Raw genomic sequence first — 24,194 nt, forward strand, 5'->3', positions numbered from 1 at the left:
CTCGGGCCCAGCGGGTCCTTGGTGCTGGGATCACATGCTTTCAGAAGGAGATGGGAGCTGACCAGTGCACAACAGCACATCATAATGGCAGAAACAACCTCAGGGCTGCACACAGAAGCTGTAATTATGGAGAAAATCCCACAACAAATTCTGGACTGTGGTCCTTCTGATCCTTGGACCAGGGCAGGAAAGGAAGGGGAGACCATCCTGACTTGGTGAACACAGGGCAACACGAAGAACGCTGTGTAGTCAGGCTGAAAATTAAACAGATGTGAGTTTCTTCAATTCAAAGGTTTAATTATTCTGATGGTTTCCATACCTTCATCTGAACCATCACTTCAGCTTTAATTATGAATAATGAAATGGATTATTTACAGTAACTAAGATGACAGGAAAAACTGAAAGGTGAGAAATTGGTAACTTGGCAACTGGTTATTCACCTTCATTTTCAGCCCGTATTTATTAAGTACCTCCTGTGTTTCAGCCTTTACCACAGTCCTATAGATGTCCTATTAGGGAAAAAAATAGTATCACTATAGCCCATACTATGGGCCAGTTTCTTTCACTTCATTATCTCATGTACTGCTTTCAATAATACTCCATGGCAGGTATTATTCTGCCTGATTTATAGAAGCACAACTGAGATTCTGAAAGGTTAGGTAATTTGCCTAAGGTCACATAGCCAAAACCTGTGCTTTTTGCCACCTAACCTACCTCACACAGAAACCTACAGACGGATGTTCTGAATCATACTTCCTGCTTCTGGCAGGAGAAATCAGCTTTTCCTAAGGTAAAGGTTGCTTGTTATTTTAAGCAGGCAAGACAGTGATGAAAATTGTATGCTTGGGCCCTGGCTGGGTGGCTAAGTTGGTTGGAGTGTGGTCCCGTACACCAAAAGGTTGTGGGTTTGATCCCGGTCAGAGCATATACTAGCTTGCGATTCAACTCCAGGTCAGGGTGCCTCTAGGAGGCAGCCGATCAATGTTTCTCTCTCACATAGATGTTTCTTTCTCTCTGTCTAACAATCAGTAAACAGATTCACAGGTAATGATTTAAAAAATGTACTTTTGGGAAATTAGCCTGACAATTTCCTGTAGGATGCATCAGATGTTACTGAGACAGTCCAGGCCAGAGGCCGGGTGGGGCCTTACCGTGGTGTCAGCAAGACTGGACAAAGGGGCTGCAGGAGGTACTGCAGAGACTACAAGGAGCTGCTGCTAAGGTTTGGATGTGATGGGCAAGGAAGGAAGAAAACCTTGTTGCTCTCCCTTTGGAAAGCAGGAACATGAAGTCCTAGGTGGCCACTGACTAGTGGCTTGACCTGAGGCTGTCACTCATATTTTCTGAGCCTTACTTTCCCTGTGGCCAGAAGGTGCTATGACTAGCTTATTTAGTAGTCTCAATTTGATGGCATATAGACTGAAACTTTTTTTTAAAAGATTTATTTATTCACTTATTTTTAGAGAGAGGGGAAGAGGAGAGAGGGAGAGAAACATCAATGTATGGTTGCCTCTCATGTGCTTCCTACTGGGGGCCTGGCCCACAACATAGGCATGTGCCCTAACTGGGAATCGAACCAGCCACCTTTGGTTCGCAGGCTGGCACTCAGTCCACTGAGCACAACCAGCCAGCGCTGAAACTTTTTTTCAGTCACTGTTCTCAACCCATCTCTGTTAATTCTCCCTTAATATCTTGCTTCCTGGTCACTTTTGGTTATTCATGGTCCACCACAGTTTTTAAGGCTTCTATCTGAAACTTGACTTAAATCTCATTTCCTGCCATCCCCCTGCTCACAGGCTGTTGTGGCAGGGGGAGCTGGGACAGAGATTTTGGACCCTGGGCAAGTGGTGTGGTCTAACTGCAATAGACCTCTTCCCTCTTTGCCTTGGGGTGGAAGGATGAAGAGGGAGAGAAGTGATAAGCATCTCTCTTAGCTGGCACCCATTGCTGTCTCTCTCCATTGACTGTGGCAGCTCCCCGGCTTGTCCTGACTAACTGGACAGCAGTGACCAAATGCTGGTTCGCTTTGAGGTGCATGTGGTCTTCAGAGCTCCTATAGGGACTCCTGCTGCTCATGCCCTGATGTGAAGGATCTGGCTCAATGCCCCCTACTCTCCTCCTGTCACTGGCCTGAGCTGCTGGGCTCCCCTCCCCCAGCGAGCAGTTCTTGAATGAAAGGAGCAGGAGAGAGTGTCCAAGTCCAACTTCCTTCCGCTGTATCTACTACTATTCTCACTGCACAGCAGCAAGGGGACAGGCTGCTCCACAGCCATCCTCCCTCTTTGCTGCCATCGTTTCTCTCCCAGTGGAGTCTGGACTCCAGCTTAGCTGTGTTTCACTAGACAGGCCTGGAGCCTGGCACAGGGCTGCACAGGACAGGAAAGCACTGGATAGGGCAGCACCTGCCCTGAGGGATGTGCCACATCACTCCCCACTGCGCAGAAGCTCACTACTCCAATAATCTTCCTCCACAGACTCCTCTGAGGGATAGAGTGGCAGCGGCAGTGTGATGGAGGAGTCAAGGCTGCCTTGAGAAGGCATCTAGCCCCAACTCTGAGTCCAACTCATCAATTCAGTCAGCAGAAAATTCCCACTTCCCCACCCCTGCTTCGGAGAAAGGCAAATGCTTGGCTGATTGAGATCATCATGGGTGACTGTGCTCATGTCCAACTTTTGCTATCATCTTAGTGTCTCTGTTTTTTCTTTACTCTTTGATTTCTCTTTGGGGCTCTCTGTCCACACAGTAGGTGTGAAATTTTAAGATGGACCCTGAGCCAACCAGGGTTGCTTGGCTGGCCTCTTGGGTACCCTGCAGTCACAGAAGCAGGTAATCAAAGAACAAACAATCCTGTTGTGTTTAGAGTCTCCCTTAGTTACCACCAAGCCTCTGTTTGATTTCTTGAATAGCAACAAAACCAGGAGAAGACGAGTGGCATCTGGAATACACTTTGGGTATACAGTGGGATTCAGCTCCTGGATAATTTGCTGGAAGTGTGCCCAGAGTTGAACTATGCAAGAAGCAGTCCTTCTTCTGATTCTCCTGAGTGCCATGTCAGGTAGGAACTCGATTTTGCCACCCTGTTTGCTGGAGTCAGTTTGCATGACATTGTTTGATAAAGTCCTGAAAGAGGAAATTGCCTCTGGGAAGCCTCGATTAACTGGGGGCTTATCTGTCCTGATGAGTGAGATGATGTAGCAACAGGGAGCCCTGGGAGGCTGGGGGAGGCGTAACCCAGAGAACAGGGGTACCTAAAGGAGCCACATTTGTACAGGCTTCACTTTCCCTCTGGTGTCAACTGGCCTGAGCTGGAAGTCCTTCCAAGATCCAAAGTTGGGAAAATAATTCTCATAGTAGGGCTTAGTGCTATAGGAGAGGAAATACTTTTCTTTACTCTTCTAGGTCCTTTTAGCTGGTCTATTAATTAAATTGACGTAAGACAGGTTAACAGTAGAAAAACAAATTTAATTATGTATATATGGGGGCCCCATAAGAATATGAAACCTACAGGCAGTTAGTCAGCTGAGCCTCACAACTGAGGGGACACAGAAAGGACTTTGATCTCCAGGCCCTGCTGAGCTCCCCTAGCCCACCACACTTAGCTCACATCCTTTGTAGTTATCTTTGGTGATAGCTTTCTTTCTAGACTGAGCCCTCTATCTAAATTATTTTAGAAAGTTTAGGGGGAGGATTTTCTTTTTAAAAAAACTATTCCTGAATCTTTTTGGGTCTTCAATGCCTTCAGCTCAAAATAGTCTGTATTGTCAAAGTGGCACATTCTAGGAAGGCTTGTTCTGAATCCTTCAGTGTGTATGTTGAGTCAGTCTTTGTGGAGATTCTGGCTTTTCTCTGGAGACTTTTGGGGGCAACTTGAGCTTGGCAAATCATCCTGTAGAAACACTGAGGTACAGCAGGGCATTTTCTCTTGGGTAGAGAAATTTTCTCTTAGGTAGAGAAAATGCCCTCTGGTGGAAGAGCCAAAGAGTCAGACTAGTTCTTCTTGCACATCTTCTCCCTTATTCAAGAGCTTCAAGAATCTTGGATGATCTTTTTAATGTTGTCAGCTTGAATTATTGAAACTGAACTTTTTAAATTAAATCTTATTTTTGAATAGATAGTATATGCATAATGTATGGAATTCAATCATGTTAAATTTACAGATTAGATATAATTTACATCTTTGATGAGTTACTTTAGTGAAACAGAGGAGTGTCTGATACATAGTGAGTCCTATGTATCATTTACATTGGTAAATGTTAGCCCTTATTATGTGTGACATTGAGTCTTCCTACCCAAGAACAGAGTTCTAGATGCTTGTTCAAGACTTTATTTGTTTTCCTCAGGAGTATTTTAAGATTTCCTTCATATAGATCTAGCACATTCTGATTATGCTTATTTCTAATTCCTTCTTTTGCTTTTTCTTGAATTTGTAAATGGAATTTTTCTTTCCTTGTATCTTTTAACTGATATTACAATGTATGGAAGTCTATTAATAAATTATCTCCTTATTTGTGTTTTTCAGTTGATTCTCATTCATTTTCCAGGTTTGAAAATAATAAACATTTGTACTTGTTCTCATCTATTTTTCCATCTCATTTCTTTTCCTTGTCTAATTCCTGGGTCTGTACTTTCAGATTGCTGTTAAACAATGAGAAGCATGTGCATTCTTGCTTTATTCCCCATTAAGCATGACACTAGCTTTTGGTAAGAAATGTTTTATATGTTAAGAATATAGATTTTATTTTTATTTAAGATATTTATTTCTAAATCAAAATGGAATTTTGAATCAAATGCTTTTTCAGGATCTATGGAAATGACCATTTGACTTTCCCCTTTGCCCAGCTAATAGGATAAATAAATAACTGGATCTCCTAATATCCAACGTTTTTTAATCTTAGGCTTTTAGACTCCTCAGAGGGCAGGAGGAACTGTAAACATGAGGCTGGGCCTTGAGCAGCTCAGAATATCACTTGAAGTAAACATTTGAGATTCTCCCAGAAACATAGACTTTTAGGACTATAATCATTTGAGTCAAGAGGTGACATTTATTGTCACCGAGGGAAGAGAGAGGTTGGAAAGAACCCACTGTTTTATACTGAACACTATCATTTAGAATTTTATCATCAGGTGTGTGGAAGGAACTGATCATAAAGATGTGCAAGAAATATTTGAAATTTCTAATAAAACCCACATTCAGATCCCTTCCTCTCCAAAGGACCATGCACTGTACCATGCTTCTGCTCCTACTGGTTAAAGTCTATTTGGGGGGGAAGGTCTGCTGTGATGCAAACTGTTTCTCACCTTCTTCTGTGAGTCTCAGAACCTGACCAAACCTCTACCATCACTCTCAAACATTCAGGTTGCAGAGGATTAGAAGAGGGGGACAGTCATACCAGTACCTACCTTCAGGGTATTAGAAGCAGGTATTACTATAATATCTCAAATGAAGTAATATTCTCCAGTATCCTCTTTCCTCTCACTAGGTCTAACTCCTATGCATCCTCCAAGGTCCAACTCAAGCCCCACCATGGAGCCTTCCCAGATTGCCCTAGCTCTTGGTAGGCACTCTTCCTACTGCACCTTGGAGCTCCTCTTGCCTGTACTTGGAATTCATGCCAAAGGTTTAGTACAGTGTGTAACACAGAATAAGTGCTCAATGAAAGGGACCATGAGTTATCATACTATAATTCATCTGGTATGTTTCTGTCCTGTCTTCTCAACTGGAACGTTAGTTTTGCAATAACAAGTTTCATATCTCTTATTGCTCTATGGTCTCCAAGTGCCACATACATACAGGGTATCCAATAAATGTTGTTTTTGTTGATCATCTTCCTTTTTTGGGTCTGTCTTTTCTTTTAACATTTACTGATACCCCTCAAATGCAGAAATTTAGATCTTCTTCCTGTTTAACATTGTCATGTAAATCAGCTTCTTTCCTTTCTACTTCTGATTAAGATGAGGGAAATAAAACAGTTTCTCTCTGAGATGCAATAGTGCCCCGTTCCAAAAACAGCTTACAAAGAAAAGCCCTGCAAGAACATGAACTAGACAAAAGTCCCAACTAGACTGGTGGAAGAGTTGAGAAAGAACAAACTTCTGGCAATATCAGTACCAAAGGACCACATGTCATTCCTAGAAGACAGAAGACTTAGTGAAGCCCCCTTGGTGTACTTATATCCACTGTACACTGAAGTTGTCTACATTTTGAGAAAGCCTCCAGGGAACTAGCTCTTGTATTACTCTCATGGAAATTAAAGATGCCATAGTGTTTAATGAAAGAAGGAGTCTTTGGTAGCTGGAAGATCCACATGAACATGAAAAAGGTACCAGGTCCACTGACCTGAGTTTTGTCCACTGGCCTGAGATTATCTCAGGTCTCTCCAGGAAGACCCCTCAATCCTGCCATCTGTGCCTAGCCCTCAGCTGGGCAGCACTGGGAAATAAAAAAGAAGCTCAAGGCTCAGTGTTTCATGTTCCCTGAGGACTAGGCACAACCCCTTCATCATTTGAAAAGGCAGGAAAGTGCAGTCCATTTCCAGAAAGTATTTCTGTCACCGATTAATTCTAATGTGGGGTCCAAAGAACATTGCAAAAGGTTTCTACTTTTTCTGTCACATCACTTTTCTGTTCAGAGCTGACTCAGCACAAGAGCAGAAGGCCATCTCTACTCTCCTTCTGTATCCCTTTGCCTTCCCCACAGCAGTCTGTTTGTCCCCCTGTCACCTCTGGCTCAAGCATTTGATCATTGGAATCCACCTTCTTCTCTACCTCCGTGGAGCTGAAAGAGGTGTGCAAGAAACCAGCCCTTCTCAGGCTAACACCAGATACTCTAAGACTGACACATCTTCCTTTTGCTAATTATGACCTGGTGTAATTTACAGCGTCACTAGTAGAGTCACCATCTTTTCTTCTGTGTCCCACTAAGGGATATCTTCTATGAGTCTTGCCTGACATTGATCAGACGCTGAAAGGGCATGGGAGAACATCCCATCCAGAAAGGTATCTATTGTAGAAATTAAAGATGTTCATGGACATGGACAACACTGGGGTGAGGGTGGCAGAAAGGGGAGGGAAGGGGAATAGATGGAGACTAAATGGTAATGGAAAAAAATACAATCAAAATAAAAAATAAATTAAAATAATAAGAAATATGGGGATAAAGGGCAGAAAACTGTACTTGAACAACAATTAAAATTAAAAAATAATAATGAAGAAACTAAGAACATAAGAAGATGTTGCATATACTGAAACAACAACATTCTGTAATGTTTTATACTTTATTAAGCAAATACATTTTCTTATATGGTACCTTTGCTATGAGAGTGAATTCCACTAGGTCTGGAATTAGCCTCAGTTGCTTTGCTAAAGTTTCTGTACAGGACTAATCTCTGGTCAAGGCACAAAGCATATTGACTAACAGTGCTACTTTGTGACCATGAGTCCTGGGAGTTTGGGAATGGCTCTGCTATAGAGGCTGGTTATATAACAAGATAGCACCTACATGACCAGAAAAATGTAAGTTTCCAGCAGAGATTCTATTTTGGGGTCGCTAGTTCCAAGGTATTTGTGGATACGTTGATGATTCCTAGTCTGAGCAAGTGCATTTTGTCATGGCTCTTCGAGAGAGAAAGACAACAGGAGCTGGCATCTGGCCTCTCTAGTCCTCATGCTACAAGGTAGCCTTCAGCTCTGATACATATCCTTACTTTAATGTTATTGCTATACTGCCTTCTTTTTCTGTAATAAACTATAGATTTGTAAGCATTCTCACTTGGGTCCTGTGAGTCTTCTTTAGCAACTCAACTCTGTTTAACAACCACTGTTAGTATGACACCATAGTCCTGAGAGATAGAGTTCACTGAGGGCCCCAGAGAAGTTGAAAGACTAGCCCAAGGCCCCACAGTCAAGTAGAGGAAAGGCTCTTTTCACAGTCTTCCCTGATTTCTATCACTATCCTCTTGATTAGTTACTAGAGAGAATGAAGAGGTATTTACTGGAAGCAGAGGTGTAAGTGAGAACAGCTGTATCCAGGAGGGAGTGATGGCATCAGCTCTCATCCCTGAACAACATCATCACCTTTAGTGTCCAAGGCTCAGGGTGGACAGCTTCCTCCCCAGTAACTGAAGCTGTGGGGGCTGAAGTCTTCCAACACACGCTCCAGGAGCAGGCCCTGCTGGTCCTTTTCTGGCAGGACAGTGATTTTGCTCATTTTTGAACAAGTGAGGACACCATCCTTCCAGATTTAAACCGCAACGAGATATTTCAGTGGGCTCAGTGACTGATGATAAATCTTTAGTGTGCTTTTTCTTTTTTAAAGTGCATGCTTCAAGAAATTTTAATTTGATTCTTAATTAAGATGCATGTGTAAGTCAAATCCCATTAAAGCCTCTTTCTTGTTCTCCAGCACTCAGACCACCAAAGGAAGTTTGAGGGACCAGCTTAAGAAGGAAAGTGCTTAGTGTCTTAGGGAGGGTGGGCCCCGGCACCCAACCTTTCCTGTGCCACTGATTAGCTAGGTGCCTTTGGACACATCCCTTAAAATTATTTCCATAATGAATGGATTAAACACCTGTGATTTTAAAAATCTTACTAATGCTCTATTCTTAAGATGTGGCCCCTAGCCACTAATTAGTATTATTATTGCTATTACTACTGCTACTACTACTTTTTTAAATAACAAAGAAGCTGGAGGAAGTGGGCATTGAACTAAAAGTTGAGAGATCCCAGCTTAGCTATCTTTTTTATCAGTTTCCCCAGAAATTGATAATTGGTAAACTTTTGTCTACCACAAAGTTTTCTAATTCACTTGCAACACATGACCTTGCCCTGGGAAGAGAGGCCATCAGATGAAAATGGAACATCACCAGCAAGAATGCCAGCAGAAAGGGAACATCCAAAGACAGCCTGGCATTGTCCATCTATGGACAGGCAGTTCCCAGCACAAATTGTTTGAGGGACACTGGATAGATCCACTTCTTGCTCTGAAACATCTCCCTCACCTCCATGTGAAAAGTGAGCATTCAGGGAGGCCATGTTAATACATGAAATAAGCATGGACCTGTGAAGGATTCTGTCCTTGGAATCAGATGCCTTCGATTGAAAGGCTAGTTCTTCTATGAAATTAGTTTCTCAAACCCTAGACTTATCAAAGTTATAATTAATGTGATAAGATCAATGAATATACTCCCAGCAAAGCAATCTAGGAGCTGTGACCTGAGAATATTTGGGAGGCATAGCTGATCTAGCCTCCCCAGTAGGCACACCAAGATCAGTGGTTATAGTAATCTGTCTGTTCAGTGGGAGACTGTGGAAAACCCTGAGTGTGGCTTAGCAAGCCTCTCATACCCGGGCCTACATCCAGCTAAATTCCAGCACAATTCCTTAAGTAGTTCCAAAAACAGCCTCTTACAGATAACATCACCCAAATCTAACATCTGGGGGGCCAGTTTCATAGCAGGCCCCAGCACCATCTTGCTACACTGTTGCCTGGTCATAGAAAAAAAACTAGGGTGCATCACATGTGTACAGTTGCCTGACAAGCATGGAGTGACGGCCGCTGCAATGAGTATATGCAGCCTGTTATCTCCAAGGCTAAGATGTGGGAGGGCCCTCCACTGCTGCTTACTGAGTGTGTAATCTCAGATGTGTGAAATGGCAGCAACACCTACACTGTGTTTAGAGTGGATGAGATCAGGCAGTAAAGTAGCTAGCACAATGTCTGGTGAGTAGGTTCTTAGTAAATGCAAGTAGTTACTTGTTTTAGCAAAGCTATAACTCACCAGGCTATTCTTGAGAAAAACCTAGTGAGTTAAATCTGAGCAGAGGCTTCCTTCCTTCTTGGTTGGAGGGGCACTAGTCCCTAGGTTGAATGGGAAGGGCCAAGAGAAGGTGGGAAATTGTCTGAGATAAATTGCCAGCCTTTTGTTTTACTTATGACTATCCTTGTCCTGCTGAACGTGCTCATGAACAACTCGAGGGGGTGCTCTGCTGACTTTCATTTGTGAGAAAAGAGAGCATGAGGGAATTATGCCTAAAAACCCCAGTACACCAAAGCAATTGATTATTTTACTCATTTTGAAAAACTATTTTTGGGAACATTTTGCCTCTAAATACTCCAAGTATACTATTTTGCTCCAGTTTTTTATCTTAGAAATGGTATAATACTAAAGTCACTTTTCATAGATTTAAAAAATCTGTTCATATTCACATCTGCTTAAACCTCAGCCGTTTTAATTTATCTGAGTCCTTGTCCATAAACCTGTATAATTCGGCAAGTAAGAAAACCTTACTTAATCCAAGTAAGAGAACCTTATGCACAATGCATTTTAGCCTCAAATTTAAATAAAATGACTTTAGATTTATGAACATTTATCTCAATGATTATCTTTATATTTCAATTTTTCCTATATTTTCATCATTTCTTTGCATCTCCAAATTTGAAATAAAAACATTCTCTTAAAAAAGCCAACATTTTTCCATGTCTTGTTTGTTTCTAGACGTTTTACACCTTTCAGTAGGACAGACACTTCTGCCACCATGTTCCTCTCCTCTCATTCCATGTGGTTTGTTTGTGGCTTCTGATGGTGGCCAACAATGGGACCTGACTGAGAGGTGGCAGTTCAGTATAAATGTTGGCTTTGTTACTTACCGCAGTAGTCCCCCCTCACCTGTGGTTTCACTTTCCACAGTTTCATTTATCCGTGGTCAACTGTGGCCTGAAAATATTAAATAGAAAAGTCCAGAAGCAAACAATTCATGAGTTTTAAATTGCACACCATTCTGAGTAGCATGATGAAATTTCATGTTATCTGATGTCCTGCTCAGCCCCATCCCTTTGTCTAGCATCTCCAGACTGTGGACCTCCCCCATCCCATTAGTCACCTACTAGCCATCTCTTGGGCTATTGCAGTACTTGTGCTCAAACAACCCTTGTTTTACCTCATAAGGGCCCCAAAGCACAGGAGCAGTAATGCTGGCAATTCGGATACATGAAAGAGAAGCAAATAAAGTGCTTTCTTTAAGTGAAAATGTAAGCACAGTATAGTAAGATATGTTGAGAGAGAAACCACATTTGCATAACTTTTATTACAGTATATTGTTATACTTTTTCTATTTTATTATTAGTTATTGTTGGTAACCTCTTACTGTGCTTAATTAATAAATTAAGCTTTATCATAGGTATGTATGTATAGGAAAATACATAGTATGTATAGGGTTTGGACCATCTGTGGTTTCAGGCATCCACTGTGGGTCTTGGGCAGTATCCCTGTGAATAAGGGGACAGCTGTGCTCATTGTGTGTCCTTTAGCTTATTCCCTCATCTGTAAAATGACAACATTATTACCTACCTGAGAAGATTGTTTTGAGGAGTAAATGAAAGAAAAGTTTTTACATTATGCATTTATTTGGAACATTGGGTAAATAACAATTTTGTTATTTTCCCAGTGCTGCTATAACAAATTACCACAGCCTGGGAGGCTTAACACAAAGGACACTTATTATGTCACTGTTTAGGAGATCAGAAGTCTGAAATAAAGGTGTTGGCGGGGTTGGTTCCTTCTACAGCCTTCGAGGGAGAATCTGTTCCATGCCCACCTCCCAGCTCTTGGTGTTCCATACCATTCCTTGGCTTGTAGCTGTATCATTTCACTTTTTGCCTCTGATCTAACATGGCCTTCTTCTTCTCTGTATCTCTGTGTCCTGTCCTCATAAGGACACCAGTTGCTGAATTTAGGGCCCACCTTAATCCAGTTATGACCTCCTCTTAACTGATTATTAATACATCTGCAAATACTCTATTTCCAAGTAAGGCACATTCTAAGGTTCTGAGTGAACATGAATTTTTAAGAGGCACTATTCCACCCCTACAGTACCCATCATATAGAAGCATGAAGGACATGTTGCTCCCCTCCATTTTGGCAAAGTCTCACAAAGTGTCAAGGAACCCTCACAATGTTCTGAGGTGTTCCTGGAAGAAACATACTTTCTCTTACATTGTAAAAATCCCTGTCAGTAATATTGTCTGAGGCAATTCACATGCCTTCTCTAAGTATCTCATTTCCTTCTCTGTGAAACAGGAGACAATCAAACAAGAACTACTGGTTGACTCTCTGCATGACACCTAGAGCATCCAATAATAACAACTAATTGTACCTGAGATTACTTATGAATGTGGGGAGATCTACCATGATTTTGGAGCTCTTCAGTCATGCACACTGAATTCTCAGATGACCTCATGAATGAAACACTGACACAGAGAAGGAAAATAAGCTCTTGTAAACTACTGGGCCCTTGTAAGAGAGAGAATGTCATGGCTAGACTAGATACTTCAAATGGGTATCTGTCTGCTAAGGTGATGTATCTCTTCCCCTGGCTTTTCACAAAGATTGGGAGAAAAGAGAAAGGAAACAGGGAGACAAGAGAAAGCAGCAGCTTTATTTGCAGAATGACAAAAGCAGATTTCATGATCATTTGGTGGTGATTGTTTTCTTGGCTCCAAGAAGACCTCACATTTCCATTTTCAGACTTTGGCAAGAGTATTTGTTCTTGGGGAGTGAACAGGTTCCATTGCCACTGTGAGCTACAAGTTGAAGCAGAGAAAAAGCTATTAAATCCCTGTTCCCAGTGAAAGGCTTTGTGTCCATGTAATTTTTATCTTTTTTACATTTATAGGGGGAGAGGCGCTATACCTAATTCACTTACCTGCTACAAGTAATGTGACAGAGAATTCTCCACCTGAGACTTCAGTGCACACGTTTTCTGTGCACTTATCAGCATCACTATCACCTGTGATCCCAGGGTTTCCCATGATAATCAACTCCAGTCCCCTCACTGAAGTCTTCCGTGTAAAGTGGCTATCAGGCACCAACTTTGAAGTAAGTACCATATTATTCCCAACAGGAGTTGTCTGCAAAGAGGGGACTTGGAGTTGAGAAGCCTATGGGATTCTAGATCAGTGAGTATTTCCTCTCTCTCTGATTAATTTCCCTTCTTGTAAGATCCAGAAGTTCTGTTCAGGGTATGCTAGAACTTTCTGTGCTTTTTTCTTCATATAATCCAGTCCAACTGAAAATTATGCTCAACTTGTTACAATTAAATGGCTTGTTTCTTATTGCCAACCATCCTCACATGATATCAGGTGTAAGATGTGTTGACAGTAACAATTCTTTGGGTGGGATAGTTTGAGTATTGATCTTAAAACCTGGGCTCTGATAAACTTGTGTCTGTTGGTTCTGACTTCCTATAATCCTGTGATTTTTCAGAAGGAAATCTATGAGGAGACATTTAATAGTGGAAGAACATGTCCTTGGTAAAAACACAAGCCTAAATGTTCAGCCTTACTGTGTGAATGTTTCCCCTTGGATAAGTCAGACCCAGTCATTCATGTTGAAAGGCCATGGTATCTGCTCTGTTTTCTAGTTTGTCATTTGAGACTTTCCAAAATTGTCACTCCTCCTAAGGCAGCAGGAATCTGTTCATTGTGTGTTTTCCCCTGGTAACCTTGAAGGCCTTCAAGGATGTCTTTAGGGTCCAGATGTCTAGATGTACTTGTACTTAGGTATCTCCCACATCTGCCCTTTCCTCAGCTGGCATAGGAACCTCCCACAGTTGTAATCAGCCCTGCCCCTTGTCCCACCTGCCATTGCCTTGGGGTTCTGGTGGGACTTGGAATGCTCAACCTGCTTAGTGTAGGTATGATTGTCTCCCTGAGGAGCATACCAGGTTTTCTTAAATCAGCTGATCATTAGAGTCATTGTGGAACCCATGACTTGAGGGCCAGAGTGCAGGCATCTGGTATTCTCAGCACTCCCAGAATGGGCCCTTAGGTATGTAAGGAGCAAACATTAAGAGAGTCTTCACGTCAGCATTCCCAGGACCCAGATCATGGTTCTGTGACTTACCTGCCCCATCTACTGTTTCCTTTGACATCTGGCCCTTCTTTAACAGCTCTTGCTCATTTGTTCCTGTAAGCCTTATTAATTGCTTACACTTAGAGAGCATATAGTATATACTACACACTCTTAAACAGGCTTTACATGTGTTTACTCTTGATTTTTATTTGTATTATTTTATTGGTATCATTCCATAATTTTATTTGTATTACTGCCCCCTTTTTTATAGATAGAGAAAATGAAACAAAATAACAGGTTAAATAACTTGCTCTGGATTGTAGCAGCTATTAGGTAGTTAGCTGAAATTGAAACACAGGCAGTATGATTTCATAGCTCTTACCATTTTTAAAACTACCTTTATTGAGGTATAATTCACATAGCATACAATTCATCCACTTAAAATGCACAATTCAGTGGTTTTTACTACGTTCACAGAACATCATCACAATCTAATTTTAGAACATTTATTTCACTACAAAATGAAACTCTGAATTCATTAGTAGTCACTCCCCTGCCCCTATTCCCCTCAGTTCCTGACAACCACTAATCTGATTTCTCCTTTAATGGATTTGCCTATTGTGAACACTTCCTGTGAATGAAATCCTATTGCATGTGGTCAATAATGACTGACTTCTTCCCCCTGAGCATAAAGTTTCAAGGGTCACCAGTTTCACAGCATGGAACAGCACCTCACTCCTTCTTATGACTGAATGATATTCCACTGTATGGATATACCACCCTTGTCTATCTGTTTGTCAGTTGACAGACATTTGGGTTGTTTCCACTTGAGACCTCTCATTCTCCAAACTATAGTTTACTGCCTTTATTGAGCATTACAACAATGCTGCTTCAAATTTGCAGAGATTTTACCCTGACTGGGTGGCTTGTTTGGTTGGGGGTTGCTCTACAAATTGAAGAGGTTGCTGGTTCAATTCCCTGTTGGAGTACATGCCTGGGTTCAGTTCCCATTTGGAGGGGCTTATGAGAGGCAACTGATCAATGTTTTCCTTTCACACTGATATTTCTCTCCTTCTCTTGCTCCCTTCCTTCCTCCTTCTCTAAAAATAAATACATAAATCTTAAAAAAATATCAACTTAGAACTTCCAGCCAAGATGGAGGTATAGGTAGATACACTTTGCCTCCTTGCACAACCAAAAGAAGAACAACAAATTTAAGAAAAAAAACAACCAGAACTGACAAAAAATCAAACTGTATGGAAGTCTGACAACCAAGGAGTTAAAGAAAAAGTATTCATCCAGACCAGTAAAGGGGCAGAGACAGACAGCTGGGGCAGAGAGGACCTGTAGCAAGGTGGAAGTTCACAGACCAGCCAAAGTGGCAGCTGGTGGATCAGGCAGTCCCATATTTGCATGTGGATAAATTGGGAGGAACAACTGGGAAGCAAGACAGACCATGTAATGCAGGGTTGCAGTGCAGGGAAATAAAGCCTTGAAACCTCTGAATGAAAAAACCTGTGGGGGTTGAGGTAGCGGGAGAAACTGCCAGCCTCTCAGGAGAGTTCATTAGAGAGACCCACAGGGCTGTAGAATGTACACAAACCCATCCACCCACCCAAGAATCAGCACCAGAAGGGCCAAATTTGCTTGTGGGTAGTGGGAAAGTGACTGAAAGCTGGCAGAGAGCTGAATAGGTGGCATTGTTCCTTCTCGGAGCCCTCACCCACACACAGTGCCACAATGCAGCAATGTGGGTTGTCCCACCCTGGTGAATACTTAAGGCTCCACTCCTTACTACATACAGGCACACCAAGACAAAAAAAGATAGCCCAAATGAAAGAACAGATCAAAGCTCCAGAAAAAATACAGCTAAGCGACCAAGAGATAGCCAACCTATCAGATGCACAGTTCAAAACTCTGGTCATCAGGATGATCACAGAACTGGTTGAGTATGGTTGCAAGAACAAAAACAAACTAAGCAAACAATTAGAACAGGAACAGAATCACAGAAATGGAGATCACATGAAGGGTTATCAGTGGGGAGGGAGAGAATGGGGGAAAAGACACAGGGAATAAGAAGCATAATTGGTAGGTACAAAATAGGCAGGAGAGGTTAAGAATAGTACAGGAAATGGAGAAACCAAGGAACTTATATATATGACCCATGGACATGAACTAAGGTGGGGAATGAAGGAGGGAGGATGGCGCAAGTTTGAGGAGGATAAAGAGGAGAAAAAGAATGGGATGACAGTAATAGCATAATCAATAAAACAAACTTTTCAACAAAGTACTCTGGAAAGCACCCCTTCCCAAAAGAAAGTCCTGGACTGGGTGGCCTCACAGGTGAATTTTACCACACATTAAAAGAAGAACTAACACCTATCCTTCTGAAATATTTCAAAATAGTTAAGAGAAAGTTAAATGCCCAAGCTACTTTTACAAGGCCAGCATTATCCTAATTCCAAAATCATATAAAGTTACTTCAAAGAAAAAATTATAAGTCAATATTCCTAATAAACACTGATACTGAAATCCTCAATGAAATTATTAGCAAACAAAATTAGCAATATATTAAAAAGATCATACACCATGATCAAGTGGTGTTTATTCCTAGGATGCAAAGTTGGTACAATATCTACATCAATTAATGTGTTAAACCATATAAACAAAATAAACAATAAAATCATGTGTTCATATTGAACAGATTCAGAAAAAACATTTGTCAAAATGTAGTGCCCATTTCTGATAAAAATTCTTAGCAAAATGGAAACAGAGGGAAGATACATCAACATAATAATGAAGGCCATACATGACAAGTTCATAGCTAAAACCATACTCACCAATGAAAAGCTAAAAGCCTGTTTCTTAAGATCAGAAACAAGAAAAAGATGTCCAGTTTCACCAGTTTTATTCAATATAGTATTGGAAGTCCTAGCCACAGCAATCAGACAAGAGAAAGAAATAAAATATGTTCAAATTGGAAAGGGAGACATAAAATTCATTATTTACAGGTGACATGAAACTATACATACAGAACCTTAAGTATTCCACAAAAATACTATTAGAACAATAAATGAAATTCAGTAAAGCAGAAGACACAAAATTAATATTCAGAAATAGATTGCATTTTTATACACCAATAATGAACTATCAGAAAGGGAAATTAGCCCTGGCTGCTGTGGCTCAGTGGATTGAGTGCTGGCCTATGAACCAAAGGGTCACCAGTTCTATTACCAGTAAGGGTACATGCCTGGGTTGCAGGCCAGGTTCCTAGTAAGAGGTGTGTGAGAGGCAACCATACATTGATGGTTCTCTCCCTCCCATCCCTCTCTCTAAAAATAAATAAACAAGATCTTTCAAATAAAAAAGAAGGGGAAATTAAGAAAACAACCCATAGACTCCAAGATGGTAGCAGAGTAGGTGAAAACTACATTCTCAACCTCCCAGGACCAAACTGGAATTTTGGTAAATTATAGAACAAGCTAAATTATAGAACAATCATTCTGAATAAATAACTGAAGGCTAGAATGAAGAGAAGTCTTATAACCAAGGATTTACAGAAGTTACATTGAGACTGCTTCAAGCAGGTTGCCCAGGGCCAGTCACAGGAAGAAACAGACATTGGCCAGCACTAGACCTTCCCAAGAGACTCAGAACCAACACACCCAGTGGCCAGCTTCAGGCAACATCAGAGCAGAATCTAATAAGCTTTACAAGCAACATATACTGAGGGGGATCTCAGCAGGCACCAAACCCTACTGAGACAAATTCTATTTCATGTGGTCAAACACCTGCATAGCAGTTTGCACTCTATGGTGGAGGTTGAGCCTCATAATCAGTCAGTCTGAGGGTCTATCCCATGCACAAAAAGCCAATAGAAATCAAGAGTAAATTACAACAGGAAGGCCCACATAACCCAAACTAGGGACATTACCGGAGCACCCAGCTTATGTGATCAAGAGAATGCACCACTGGATTCCATGGGATACCTACTACATAAGTCCACCCTATGTAGACTAAAAGTCATACAAGATCTATCTAATACATAGAAACAAACACAAAGAGGCAGCCAAAATGGGAAGACAAAAATAGCAGGCCCCAAATAAACAAACAGGAGAAAACTTCTGAAAAAGAGTTAAAAGCGAAGGCAAGTAATTTATCAGTAATGGTAATAAGGATGCTCAACAGCATTAAAACAAACATAAAAACCATAAAAAGTCATAAATGAAGAATACAATATATGAAATGAAGAATACATTTAAAGAAATAAACAATAGGTCAGATAAAGCAGAGGGTCAAATTAGCAATTTGGAAGACTAGGTGAAAACAAAACAAAACAACAACACTCAATCAGAGAAAGAATTTTAAAAAGTGAGGGTAGTTTAAAGGAACTTTGGGACAACATGAAGTTTAACAACATTTCCATCATAGGGTTACCAGAAGGATGAGAGAGAAAACAAAGGATTGAGAACCTATCTGATAAAATATGACTGAAAACTTCCCTAACCTGGTGAAGGAAAAAGACACACAAGTCTGGAAACTGCAGAGTTTCACAACAAGATGAACCCCAAAAGGCCCACACCAAGACACACAATAGTTAGAATGCCAAAGGTTAAAGACAAACAGGGAATCTTAAAAACAGCAAAAGACAGTTATCTACAAGGGAGCTCCCAGAGACTGTCGGCTGGTATCTCAATAGAAGGATTTCAGGCCAGAAGAGATTGGCACGAAATATTCAAATTTATGAAAATAAAGACCTACAACAAAGACTATTTTTTCAGCAAGTCTATCATTTAAAATTTAAGGGGAAATAAAGAGCTTTTTGACACAGACTGGCCAGCAGTGTCCACAGTGTTGTGGATGAGATGAAACAAATTCACATGAACTACCGAAATCCTGTGGAGAAAAAGGGACAGCTCAGCCACTCTCTCAAGGGGAGAGCATCTTGGCCACTCTCTCAAGAGGAGAGCACCTTGACCCTTGCCTTCACAAGCTTTTACTGGCTTTCTAATAGCATATATCAAAAATGGTTCTCATTCACTATGCTCAGGTTTGTTTAGGTGATTACTTTTTACAGATAACAAAGGAAAGGATGTTACTGATTACTTCTTACAGATTAACAAGTTAAAATGTTACAAAGGCAAGGGAACGATAAGAGCGATTGTTCTGGTTACACTCTGTCCTTGGGAGATTTAGCACAGACTTTAGGAAGTTACTTTAAAGATGTGCAGTAAGCATTTGCTGCTTCAACTCAGGGTGAGGGAGTTTTAGCAACAGTAAGCCTCAAGGCAGCCTAGGTATAATGCAGGCCTGGTTTCCCATGGGAAAGCCTAACCATGGGTTTGGCTTCCTGTGTGCCAACATGTGCCTATTGGCTTTCTGATAGGGCTGGGCTACATTTGCCATTCCACATGGATAGGTTCCCTATAGCTTTTCAGATAAGAAAAAGCTAAAGAAATTTGTTACCACCACACCAGCATTACAAGAAACATTAAAGAGCCTGTAAGAAGGAGGAGGAGGAGAAGAAGAACCAGAAGAACATAGTTAAAGTTATAAAATGGCAATAAATACACACCTGCCAATAATCACTTTAAATGTAAATGGCTTAAATGCTCTAATCAAAATTATAAGGTAGGCCCTAGCTGGGTAGCTCATTTGGTTAGAGCACTTTCCCAATATGCCAAGGTGGTGTGTTTGATTCCTGGTCAAGGACGTACAAGAATCAACCAATGCATGGATAAACCAGTGGACCAGTGGAACAACAAATCGATGTCTTTCTTCCTTCCTTTCTCTCTCTCTCCCTCTCTCTCTCTCTCTCCCTTCCTTCCTTCCTTTTTTCCTTCCTTCCTTTCTTTATTCCTTTCTTCTTTTCTTCCCTCTCTTTCTCCCCCCCTCTCTCTCTGCCTTTCCTATCTCTCTAAAAATCATTTTTAAAAAGACACAGGGTAGCTGAGTGGATAAAAAAACAAGACCCATATATATATGTTGTCTAAAAGAGACCCACCACAGAACAAAAGATACACACAGACTGAAAGTAAAGGGATGGAGAAAGATATTTCATGCAAATGGAATTTTTTTAAAAAGCCAGGGTAGCAATACTTATATCCAAAAGAATAGAATTTTAAACAAAGGCTATAGTAAGAGACAAAGAAGAACACTGCATAATGATAAAAGGAACAATCTGGCAAGAGGATTTAACCCCTGTAAACATTTATGTACCCATATAGGATCACCTAAATGTTTAAAATAAATCTTGATAAATGTAAAGGGAGAGATTTATGTTAATACAGTCATAGTAGGGGTTTTTAAACACTCCATTGACATCAATGGATAGATCTTCCAGACAAAAAAATCAACAAGAAAATGCTGGCCTTAAATTACACACTAGATTACATGGATTTGATTGATATCTTCAGAATATGTCTCCCCAAGCAGCAAAATATACACTCTTTTCAAGTGCATATGGAAATTTCCTAGGATAGACCATGTGTTGACACAAAATAAGTCTCAATAGATTTAAGAAGATTGAAATCATATCAAGAATTTTTTCTGATCATAATGGTATAAAACTAGAAATCAATCACAAGAAAAACACTGAAAAACACACAAAGACATGGAGGTTAAATAATATGTTAGTAAACAATAACTGGATTAATAATGAGATACAAGGAAGAAATCAAAAGATACCTTGAAACAAATGTAAATGAGAATATAACAACCCAAAATTTATGGGACATAGAGAAAGCAGTCCTCAGAGGGAAAATCATAGCATTATAAGCCTATCTCAAGAAAGAAGAACAATCTCTAGTAAACAATCCAACTTTACATTTCAAGGATAAAGAAAAAAACAAAACACAAAATCCAATGTGAGTAGGAGGGAAATAATAAAGATCATAACAGAAATAAATGAAATAGAGTCTAAAATGTAATACAAAAAGTTAATGAAACCAAGAGCTGGTTGTGAAGATAAACAAGACTGACAAAACTTTAACCACACTTATCAAGAAAGAAGAGCCCTGGCTGGTATAGCTCAGTGGATTGAGTGGCAGCCTGTGAACCAAAGAAGTCATTAGTTTGATTCCCGATCAGAGCACATGCTTTGGTTGTGGGTCAGGTCCCCAGTGGAGGGCACATGAGAGGCAACCACACATTGATATTTCTCTCTCTCTCTTCCTCTCTCCATCCCCTCTATCTAAAACATAAATGAATAAAATTTTTTAAAAGAGAGGACCCAAATAAATAAAATCAGAAATGAGAGAAATAACACCTGACACCAAAGAAATATAAAGGATTGTAAGAAAATATTACAGTCATATGCTAACAATGTGGATGATCTGGAAGAAATTGGTAAATTCCTAAAATCATATAACTTTCCAAAAGTGAATCAGGAAAAATAAGAGAATCTGAATAGACAGATTACAACTAGTGAAATTGAAGCAGTTACAAAAAAAAAAAAAAACACAAAAAAACCCCCAAAACTACCAACAAACAAAAATCCTGGGCCAGAGCTTCACAGGTGAATTTTATCAAATATCCAAAGAAAATTTAACACCTCTCTCTCTCAAAATATTCCAAAATTTTTAAGAGAAGGAAAGACTCCCAAGCTCATTTTACTAGGCCAGCATTATTCTAATTCCAAAACCAAATAAAGACACTACAAATAAAAATATTATAAGCCTATATCCCTGAGGAATAGAGGTGCTAAAATCCTCAACAAAACATTAGCAAACCTGATCCAGGAATAAATTAAAAAGACCATACACCATGATTATGTGGGATTTATTCTGGGGATGCAATGTTGGTACAATATACAAATCAATAAACATAATACACCACATACACAAAATGAAGGATAAAACAATATGATCATATCAATAGATGCAGAAAAGGCATTTGAGAAAATTCAGCACCCATTTCTGAGAATAAGTCTCAACAAAGTAGAAATATAAGGAATATGCCTCACTGTGATCAAGTCTATATTTTACATACCCACAGCCAACATCATAGTCAATGGAAAAAACTACAAGCTTTTTTATTAAGATTGGGAACAAGACAACAATGTGTGCTTTCACCTTTCTTATCCAACTTAGTACTGGAAGTCCTAGCCACGGCAGTCAGACAAGAAGAAGAAATAAAAGGGATCCAAATTGGAAAGGAAAAATTAAAACTGTCATTTTTTGCAAATGACATGATACTGTATTTAGAAAACCTTGCCCTGGCTGACGTAGCTCAGTGGATTGAGCATGGGCTGGGAACCAAAGTGTCCCAGGTTCGATTCCCAGCCAGGGTACATTCCTGGGTTGCAGGCCATAACCCCCAGCAACCGCACATTGATGTTTCTCTCTCTCTCTCTCTCTATCTCTATCTCCCTCCCTTCCCTCTCTAAAAAATAAATAAATAAAATATTTTTAAAAAAGAATATTATAAAAAAAAGAAAACCTTAAAGATTCTGCCAAAAACTACCAGAATTGATAATTCAGTAAAGTGACAGGATACAAAATAAATATCCAAAAATCAGTTGCATTTTTATACACCAATAACAAACTAACAGAAAGGAAATTAAGAAAACAATGCCACTCACAAGTGCTTCAAAAAAACACCTAGGAATAAATTTAACTTAGGGGGTAAGAGAACTATGCTTGGAAAATAAGACACTGAAGAAACAAATTGAAGAAGATGCAAGTAAAGGAAGGCATATACCCATGTTCATGGATAGGAAGAATTAACATCATTAAAATGTTCATAATACTCAAAGCAATCTACAGATTCAATGCAATTCCTATTGAGATACCAATGACGTAACTCACAGAAGTAGAACAAATATTCAAAACATTTATATTGAATCACAAATGATGTCAAATAGCCACAGAGGTCTTGAGAAAGAAGAACAAAGTTAGAAGAATCACATTACATGGTATCAAATTATACTGCAAGGCCAAAACAGCATGGTACTGACATAAAAACAAACATATAGATCAATGGAACAGAACAGAAATCCCAGAAATGAATTCACACTTTTAATATTTGTTAATTAATATTTGACAAAAGGAGGTAAAAACATACAATGAGGTAAAGATGGTCTATTCAATAAAGGATGTTTGGAAAATTGGATAGACACTTGCAAAAAATAAAACAAGACCACCTTCTTACACCATACACAAGAATAAACACAAAATGGATTAAAGACTTATATATTAGACTCAAAATCATAAAAATCCTAGAAGAAAACATAGACAGTAAAATCTCACACATTTTTCATAGCAATATTTTTGTGATATATTGCCTCGGGCAAGGGAAACAAAAAAATAAACAAATGGGACAACATTAAATTAAAAACTTTTTGCACAGAAAAGAAAACAATAAAATGAGCCCTGGCTGGTGTGGTTCAGTGGATTAAGTGCTGGACTGCAAACAAAAGGGTCACCAGTTTGAATCCCAGTCTAGGGCACATACCTGAGTTGTGGGCCAGGTCTCCTGTGGGGGAGCACATGAGAGGCAGCCACACATTGGTGTAAAAAAAAAGGAAAAATATTAACAAAATGAGAAGGCAACCCACTGAATGAGAGAACGGATTCACTAACGATAAGTGGTTAATATCAAAAATTAATTAAAAAAACTTATAAAACTGACCACCAAAAATCAAACAATTCAATTAAAAAATGAAGCTCTGGCTGGTGTAGCTCAGTGGATTGAGCTCGGGCTGCAAACCAAAGTGTCGCAGGTTCGATTCCCAGTCAGGGTACATGCCTGGGTTGCAGGCCATGACCCCCAGCAACCGCACATTGATGTTTCTCTCTCTCTCTCTATCTCCCTCCCTTCTCTCTCTAAAAATAAATAAATAAAATCTTTTAAAAAATGAGTAAAAGAGCTGAATAGACACTTCTACACTTCTCCAAAGAGGACCTGCAGATAACAATAGACGAATGAAAAGATGCTCAACAGCCCTGACTGGTTGGTTGAGCATTGTCCTACAAAGCAAAAGATCACTGGTTTGATTCCTGGTGAGGGCACATGCCTAAGTTGGGGGTTGGTTCCTCCATTGGGGCATGTGTGGGAAACAACCACTTGATGTTTTTTTCTCTGTCTCACATTGACACTTCTTTGTCTTTCTCCCTCCCTTCCCCTCTCTCTGAACAAACAAAGACACTAACATCACTAATCATCAGATAAATGCAAATTTAAATCACAATGAGATATCACCTCCCACCTGCCATAATGACTATCATCAATAAATCAATAAAAAACAAATGCTAGTGAGGATGTGGAGAAAAGCGAACCTTCCTGCACTATTGGTGGGAATGCAGATGGTGCAGCCAGTATGGAAATAAGTACGGAGTTACCTCAAA

General features: G+C 40.0%; 1 protein-coding gene across 5 annotated transcripts in view; it reads left to right on the forward strand.

The window, feature by feature from the left end:
• Positions 1 to 2,874: 2,874 nt before the first annotated feature.
• CDHR3 (cadherin related family member 3) overlaps positions 2,875 to 24,194 on the forward strand; it is an 82,144-nt gene continuing 60,824 nt past the window's right edge. For 2 of the 5 annotated variants that reach the window (XM_036010764.1, XM_036010767.1), the window contains exons 1-2: positions 2,876 to 3,056; positions 12,671 to 12,873. In XM_036010764.1, the coding sequence (XP_035866657.1) occupies positions 3,011 to 3,056; positions 12,671 to 12,873 (249 nt within the window). In that variant the 5' untranslated portion in view covers positions 2,876 to 3,010. Of the gene's footprint in view, positions 3,057 to 12,670; positions 12,874 to 24,194 lie in introns of all 5 variants that reach the window. The other 3 variants (XM_036010766.1, XM_036010763.1, XM_028526002.2) reach the window with 3 other exon arrangements.

Source organism: Phyllostomus discolor, chromosome 10 (assembly GCF_004126475.2).
Source record: "Phyllostomus discolor isolate MPI-MPIP mPhyDis1 chromosome 10, mPhyDis1.pri.v3, whole genome shotgun sequence".
NCBI classification, from domain to species: Eukaryota; Metazoa; Chordata; class Mammalia; order Chiroptera; family Phyllostomidae; genus Phyllostomus; species Phyllostomus discolor.